This window comes from Falco punctatus (genome assembly GCF_963210335.1).
Source record: "Falco punctatus genome assembly, chromosome: 10".
Classification (NCBI taxonomy): Eukaryota; Metazoa; Chordata; class Aves; order Falconiformes; family Falconidae; genus Falco; species Falco punctatus.
In genome coordinates, this window is record NC_137590.1 from 17,628,969 (window position 1) to 17,636,909 (window position 7,941).

The 7,941-nt window shown below is 59.9% G+C and overlaps 1 protein-coding gene across 5 annotated transcripts; it reads right to left on the reverse strand.

The window, feature by feature from the left end:
• Positions 1-1,757: 1,757 nt before the first annotated feature.
• On the reverse strand, positions 1,758-7,895 carry SIGIRR (single Ig and TIR domain containing). 5 transcript variants are annotated; one of them, XM_080405048.1, is made up of 9 exons: positions 4,568-7,895; positions 4,082-4,268; positions 3,862-3,992; positions 3,512-3,652; positions 3,242-3,385; positions 3,059-3,161; positions 2,830-2,980; positions 2,111-2,285; positions 1,758-1,962 (listed from the first exon to the last, which is right to left on the reverse strand). In XM_080405048.1, exons 1-9 carry the CDS (start codon positions 4,572-4,574, stop codon positions 1,760-1,762), a joined length of 1,242 nt encoding a protein of 413 aa, XP_080261174.1. In that variant the 5' UTR covers positions 4,575-7,895; the 3' UTR covers positions 1,758-1,759. The 5 variants fall into 5 exon arrangements, with proteins under 5 accessions (XP_080261174.1, XP_080261173.1, XP_080261171.1 ...); XM_080405047.1 differs by having other exon boundaries at positions 2,105-2,285; XM_080405045.1 differs by having other exon boundaries at positions 3,242-3,652.
• Positions 7,896-7,941: the final 46 nt, after the last annotated feature.

Here is a 7,941-nt window from a genome sequence, read left to right on the forward strand (position 1 = left end):
CCTGCCGCATCCCTCATGCCTCCCCCCTCTGCTGGGTCCCCCTTCCCCAAGCTGGGGGGCGCTTGTCCTCCCTCCTGCTGCAGCCTGAAACCCAGCCACTGCTTTTGGTTCTGCTGCGGGGCCCCACTGGGACCCTCGTTAGTAGGGGAATGCCCCACGGCACCCAAGGGTCCTCTATCCCTGGGGACCCTTCCCGCTCCCAGGGAGCCAGCTGCAAAGCTCAGCTTGTCTTGTGGCTTGGCAGGGGGGCAGGAGCTGCGGGGCTTGGGGGAGTCTCCTGCAAAGCAATTCTGGGGGGGCTTCTGGGGGCAGCCGGCCCCAGCTCCCCGAATTGTGGCACACGAGGGTCTGGGAGGGTGCTGGTGCCGCCACGCTGCAGCGGGGTGTGCATGGGTTGCACACACTCTGGCCTGGCTGGGTGGGGACGGGGCTTCGCATAGCTCGGGGGCGTTATGGGAGGTCTGAGGTGGCCTCCCAGATTTTTATGGGGTGGCACCACGCCTGTAAGGAGCTGGGAAGCAGCATCGGCAATGCGATGCTGAGTCCCCCCTTTGCCAGGGCCGGGGGTCTGGGCTTTGGTTGCTGGTGCCCTTGCTGCGAGAAGCTGGGGGATCTCTGAGCCACCCTGTCCCCATCCATCCACCTTGTGGGGACTGTTCCTGTGCAGACAGAGCCACCGCTGCTGCTCTTTGCCACTGCTCTGCTCAGGGCTGGGCCTGGCCGGTGCTGCATAAGCAGGATTTGGGCAGGGCCAGTCGGCTTGTGTTTGCCGGGCGGCGTCTCCCCGCGGGGTGGGGAGATGCCCTTGGTGCCCGGCGCGGCTGGTGCAGGTGGGGCAGCGGGTCCAAAGCTCTCCCTGCCGAGGTGGTGGCTAGGCCGGGACATGCGGGTGGGCTGTGGGGTGGCTTCGGTCTGCCAGCAGGTTTGGGGTAGGTGGGGAGACCCTGCGCTTGGGGGGGCATTGCGTGCCCCATTTGGGAAACGAGGTAGAGTAGGTACAGGGGTGGGAGGGCGAGGGAGACCGGTCAGTGCTGCCGGGAGGGGCCACATCCAGGGCTGGTGTGGTGACCCTGCACCCAGCACGGTTCAGGCTGGGGTGTCACGGTGCATCTGTCTGCCCCGCTATCCGTGTACAAACTCCTCGAGCCCTGTGTACCCCTGAAATAAAGGCCTTGAACGATGCCTGCTTGCCCCTGTGCTTGGCCGGCATGTGGGAGGCGAGGAGAGCAGAGAACTCTGTGGGATCCTCCCATGGTGCCACCCTGCTCGCTGCATCTGGGTGCTGCTCGAGTCAGTGTGGTGGGGATGGGATGCATCACAGGGACGGGACGCAGCACAGTGTCATGGGGAGAGACCTGCCGGTGGCACTCGCGTTCCTGCAGGTGGGCGAGACCCACTTGGTACAGCAGCATTTTATTGCCATGGGGGTTCTGTAGGAGAGAGGGTGCTGCATCCGCTCTGTCAGGCGTTTCCCAGCCACTGGGGATGGGACATGTTGCTTCTTGGAGAGTGTCACCCATCCCAATGCTTGTCCATCATGCAGGAAAAATGTCCCCAGGGAGGCAGTGGGGGCAAGGCTGTCCCCTGGTGATGGTTTTCCACCATGGAGCATGCTGCCAGAAGGAGCCGGCTCCTGTTTTTCCCACCAAGACCTTGGCTTTGGTCTCATCATAAAGCCCGGGCTCCTCCAGCCACGATCTGGGTCCATGCAGCCCCATGGGGAAAGGAGGTTGCCTCCTTTGCTGGCCTGTGGCCCTGCTCAGATGTCATCCTCTGTCACCAAGCAGTAGAAGTCTGTGCGGGCACTGTAGTTGCGCGATCCCAGGTCTGAGATGTCGAGCTCAGGTCTCTGGCCATCCCTCAGCTGTGGGTCCTCCATCATGCCGGCAGCCGAAGCCATGCGAGTGCTGGGGCCGCCAATGCGGGGAGGTGGGGGGCTTCTGAAAATGCTCCCTCGGAGGCCTGCAAGGAGCAGGAGATGGGTTTTAGGCAGTGGGGAAGGGGCTAAACCCAGCCCGTCTGTCATGGGAGGGTGAAGCAAAGCCCAAAGGTGACCTTCAGTGCACATCTGTCCCCCCCAGGAGCAGAAGCAGGGGACAAGGACCTGTACCGAGGTCCCCATCTGGGTGGAGGTCTCCACCACTGTCCAGGTAGCTGCTGTGCAGGATCAGCATGGGGTCCTTGTCCTCCTGCAGCTGGGTCTGCGGGTCCCCCATGGTCCCCTGGAAAGACACTTTGCGGGGCAGGGCCAGGCACAGCTCCTTCCAGAAGTCTGAAGATGGGGTCTGCACGGGCAGAGGAGATGAGCCATGTCAGGATCACCACGAAGCCAAGCCCAGTCCCGCACAGGGCTGCGGAAGGCTTTGTGGTGCTCAGCTCACTCTTCCCAGTGCTGGGAGCTCAGCCAAGGTGAGGGCTGTGCTCCTGGCATGGCAGCGTGCCCGCACAACAGCGGAGAAACCGGCCCGACCTGCTGAAACGCTCCAAAGGGCTCCAGCTCCCAGCCTGGCCCTGAAATGGCCGGAGCAGCCACAGGCCAAAGCTTCGCTCTGAGAGCTGAGGCTTCATGCTGGCGCCTGCGCTGGGGGAAACCCTGGAGTAGCACAGGGCTCCTGATCACGCAAGTCTGGGGAGCGAGCGCCAAGATCTAGGGCTGTTCTGGTTGGGTTGTTTTTAATTGCCTCTAAAAGACAAGTGCCCCAACCTGCTTTTTAGGAGCACTGAAGCATGGGCAGCAGCCCCAGAGCATCGTGGGCAGGCTGACACAAAATGGGGCACTGGGGATGGAAACAGAGGTGCCAGCAGAACAGAGTCCTGCTCGGCTCTCACCATGGAGCCAGCTCGCCACACCAGCAGGGTCACAGCGCTCCGGTGCTGCTTCAGCACATTGATGGCAGGGTGGGTGATCTCCCTGTACTGGCTCTCGAAGATGATGAAGATGGGTTTCTTTGAAAGCTCCAGCAGCCTCCAAAGCCCTTCCCTGTGAGACAGGTGTGTGGCAGGAGGGCGGAGGACCCACCAGCTCCTCTCCCTGGGAGCAGGCAGGAGCTGCTCCTACCTGAAGCTGCTGTTGCACCATTCTTGCTCCAGGTATGCGATGGAGAGGACCACGATGAGACGCCGGCACCGGCTCACATTCATAATCAAGTCAGCTGATGGCTCTGCAGGCAAAGGGATTTCAAGCCCCCAGGCACTGGTATCATCACCCCTCTGCCCAACCCAGTGCAGGTCTGGTGCCTACCAGAGTTGGGCAGGATGGTTTGCTCATCCAGGAAGAGCTTGTAGCCATAGCGGTTCTCCAGCTGTGGCTTCACAATGAAGTGGACGAACTTTCGGTCATCTGGGGTGGTGGCATGGGAGATGTAGGCATCGTACAGCTTCCCATCTGGAGAGAGCCATGCGGAAAGGGGGGTGTAACACTGGGGAGGGCTCTGCGTGTGGGCAAGCCCCTGGCTCGTGGAGGCTTTTCCCAAGGAGGGCGCCGCCTCTGTGCCCTTCCCTGGCAGCTCACCATTGATCTCCAGCTCGCCGTAGTGGTTCCGGTACCAGAGGAGCACACTCAGGCGGCATCGGACATAGAGCCCAGCCAGAAGCACCAGGAGCACCAGGACAAGGATAGCTGCCAGCACCGCAGGCACATGCCCTGCCACCTCTGCAAGGACAGGGAAAGGCATGGTGAGTGTGGCTGGTGGCCCATGTTTCCTGGGTTTGGTGTAGGTTTGCACCCCGATGCACTGCCCTGGGAGAGGCAGCAATGCCCCTAGCACCCGCCTTGATGATCCCCATGGGGCCATCGTTTCTGCCCTAGGCAATTGGGCCCTCCTTGAAGGTGCCCCCTCTCTGTCCCCAGCATGTCCCTACCCACTCGCTGCAGGGTGAAGGTGGCCGTGGCGTTGCTGATCCAACAGGCAAACACCCCGAAGTCATCATTGTGTGTGAGGTTCAGCTGCAGGATGCTGGTGAGGAGCCGCTCTGAGGCATTTTGAGTAAACCTGGGGGGGAGATGGGGCCTCTGTGGGCTGGGCTGTGTAGTAACCCATCCCGACAGACAGACAGACATACCCCAGGACAGGGTACTTACCAGGCAGTGTCCTGGCTGCTCTCAGTGCCCAGCCGCTGCCCATCTTTGGTCCAGGCAGGGACGGGCTCACAGTGCTCGGTGGCCGCCCAGCGCACGGTGCAGTTCAGCGTTATCCAGCTCCCCAGTGCCAGCTCCAGTGTCTCATTGGCAGCTGGGATGAGGATTTCAGGAGGCATGCTGCAAAGGTCTGGGAACACAGTGGGAAAGGGGTTTGGGTGGGAAAGGTGATCTAGCTCCCAGCTGGGCAGGCAACTGTTGTAGCCATCCCAGCTTCCCCAGAAAAACAAGCTCTGCCGTGGGGGTCTGGCAGCGAGCGGTGCTCGTGGCTGTTTTGCAACAGGCTGAGCTGGTTTTTGGGGCTGGGACAGACCCTCACCCACCCTACAAGGCAAAGGCAGAGCAGCAAGCAGCACCCTCTGCCACGCTTGCTAGTAAGGGGTTCTTCTCAGCTGAAAAAAGGTGAAAGTTTTGGTATTTGCAGCCTACCTGCCATGGTGTGCTCAGGCAATGTGTGGGGCAGCTGCCGGCATCACCAGCAGGCCACCTTCGGCAGGAGGGACCCCTCGGGCTCTTCCGGGAGGCAAAGTCCACCTGCCACCGCCACAGGACAGGCTGAGCCTGGAACAGATCAGAAATGGCTTCATGAGTGCTGGCTGCTCCAGGCTGGTGCAGAGTGCCCTGGCAATCCCCATCGGTCCCCACAGCGATTCAGGTTGCGGAGCGGTGGGTGCTGCTCTGGCATAAAGCCAAAGCCGTGTCCTGGTCATGGGTTGGTGGCTACCATGTCACCTGCACTCTCTGTGCAGCGCAGACTCGCAGCCTGGCTTTCTTGACCGTGAATTTATGAGCAGGAAGTGATTAATAACCAACCGAGGGCTGCAGGATGTTAAAAACATGGCTTTGGCTCAAACCAGAGGCCAGCGAGGGGAAATGAGCCGTGTTCATAGCTCAGTCGTGGGGTGTGCAATACCTCCCCATGCACCCATGGTGAGCTGCACCACGGCTGCTTATGAGAGGCTCAGTGGGGCCCCCTTCACGCTACCAACACCCCATCTTGGCTATAGTGCTGCTTCCAGCCTGACACGCCCATTGAAATTGCTAATTAAACAGCAGGGTGGTTTATTTATAGAAATATGGGCTTCCTGTCTTGTGAGCTCTCGTAGCGTGAGATAAACCAAGTGGGTGCAGTGCTCCCCTCGCGTTAGGAGGCTCGGTGCGTTGCTACCCGAGGCTATGCCTCAGGAGAGGCGTAGCTACACAACGACGTGCCGCACGTGTGGGGAGTGTGAGGAGGGTGCACAGGGATGGGGGGGACACGAGCCCCCAGCTGGCATTGTGCAATCGGCGGCAGTGCCGCTGCAATAGCCCTGTGGGAAGAGGGGTCCTAGGGAGGACACCCCCACACCCTGCCGATAAATTGCAGCAGTGCAAAGGGGCACTGGGAGCAAACGGTGAAGCAGAGCCTGGTGGTGGGGTCGGACTCCTCCATCCCCGAACACCTGCAGAGCCCCTGGTGTGCATGATGTGTCTGCTGGGGTTGATGTGGGAATAACAAAGATGTCACATTGCCAGTGTTCTTGCAAGGCAGCACAATTGTAAACACATCAGGCATAACTGCTGGGGTCGGGAAGGATAAAAATCTCTCTTGGCTGCTTCTCTGCCTCAGAGCTTCATTGCTGTTGGTTGCAAACTGGTTTGGGGTAACAGCAAGGCTGCTGAGGCTGGGGTCATCCCTGGAGAAACCCCCTCCCTCTGCTGCTGGTGTGAAACAGGAAGGGGGGTTCTGCAGCATGGCTCTGCAGTGAACAGGGAGGGAGGCACGTTGCTTCCCTTTGGCACAGCAGCCCTGGTGCCAGGCGTGGCATGAAACTGTGGGTCAAGGTACACAAGGGACGCTTACAACGTGTTCAGCTTGAGCAGCTGGAAAGCAATTTACACCTAAAGTATTAACTGGGTTTTTCCATGGCCATGAATGGAAGAACAAGGGATGGAGATGAGCCAGCCCACCCAGTTTTTGCTTGGGGAAGGGGATGAGAAATGCTACACCAGGGTGGGATGCTCTGGCTCTGCTTGATCCTGCCTGGATGGGTCACTTGTAAACTGTTTCACTCTGATGGCTGGAAATAGGGAAGCAGACTGCAGACTGGCCAGCGACCTCAGGGAGGCCCCACATGCCTCCCTGACCCCATGGAGAGGCGCAGCCACTTTGCAGTGGGAAATGAAGTGTTGATGGATGCTCAAAGGGTAGCCAGGCGTCAGGGCTGCTGTCCGGGAGGGAGGGAGGGAGGGAGGAGCACAGGTTAACGGGCAGCAGTATGCTCCCATTTCCTACATCCTGGGGTTGGGGACACCCCGGTTTTGTAGTGCTCCAAGTGTGGCAGAGGACCGTGCAGATGCCGTGCAGTAGTAGGCGATGGTCGCACTGCAGCATCCCCCGGCGCACGGCCACAGGGAAAACAAGGCAGGCAGGGAGGCACGGCAGCAGGGCTGTGTGTGCCAAGGGAGCAAGCAGGGCTGGAGGAGAGCAGCAGGGCTTGTGCGGAGAGCGCGAAACCCTGCTGACCCCAGCCGAGATGGCATCAACGCGGAAAGGGAAGCGGAGGGGAACTGCATTTACCTTTGGAACTTCGCCTGGTGCCCCAGCGCAGGCTTCCTGCCAGTTGCCTCCCTTGTGCGCCGCTCAAGCTGACTGGACCTGCTGGAGTGGTGCTTGGTTTTACTCTTTTTTTTTTTTTTTTTTTTAAATAATTTATTTACTTTCCCCCCTCCCTGTTCAGCCCCTGCCTTGCGCCGGGCTCTCCTGCCGCCCCAATCGCTGGGCGCCAGGCTTGCAGGAGGGGTTGGTTGTCCCTCCCTCCCATTGCTCCACCTCCATCTCCACCTGAACCTGTTTGGGGTAAAAAAATAAATAACTCTGGCTGTAGGAGAGAGGGGGGGTTGGGGGTGGGGGTGGAAAGAGAAAGAAAAAAGGAGGAGGAAAGCAACCCACCCAGCCAGCTGGCCCAGCAGCCCTGATGAGCCGGATGCATGCAGGTTGCACAAGGCTGCTAGGGCCAAGGAGGAATCCCCCCCGGCTCTCCATGGCTGCAAAAGCTCACGGAGGTGTCAGGGCAAGATGAAACCCGCAGCCAGCACCATCCACCACCGGTAATACCAGCTCCCCAGACCACGGCGGCAGCCGGGGGCTTGCACTGGAGCATGCCAAGGGGGGCTGGAGGTGTCTGCTCAGTGCAGTGCTGTGGGGAGATCCCAGGGCTAAGCCTGCGTTTTGGGGCCACGGTTTGCTGAGCACTGGCAAACTTGATACTCTCAAGTTTTGTTACGGTGAGTTACTGATGGAGGGAGGTGGGGGGAGGCTGGGGCTGGAGGCATTGTGAGGTCTCCCATCTGTGTCCTTTGAATTCATGATTTGAAAAGCCTCTTTGCAAGTTGAAACCAGTACCATGGGGTGGCTCCTCTGGCTGGTGCTGGCCATGGGGAGCTGGCCCCAGCTGTGGCCGCTTGCAAGCAGCAGGTGATTGTTTGTGGTAATTACTGAAGAGGCAATTAGAGCCTTAGCACAGCCCTGGCACAGGCTGCACTCGTAGCGGTGGCACTGCCTGGCGCTGCCACCAGCCTCAGCTGCTGTAAGGGAAACACCAACCTGACAGTGAAAACACTGGTCAGCATGCACTTTGGGGCCGAAAAGGTAAGAAAAGAGGCTATTTTCCTCCTGTAGGGCCCTGGCTTGAGCAGGATTAGGGGCCTGGGGATGGTGTTGGAGTCCTGGCGGCTTTCCTGCCGCTGAGGATGGGGTGGGTGAGCAGCTGGCTGGGAAAGGCTCAGTCAGCTTTGCCCAATCTCCAACTTGGTGAAAAAAA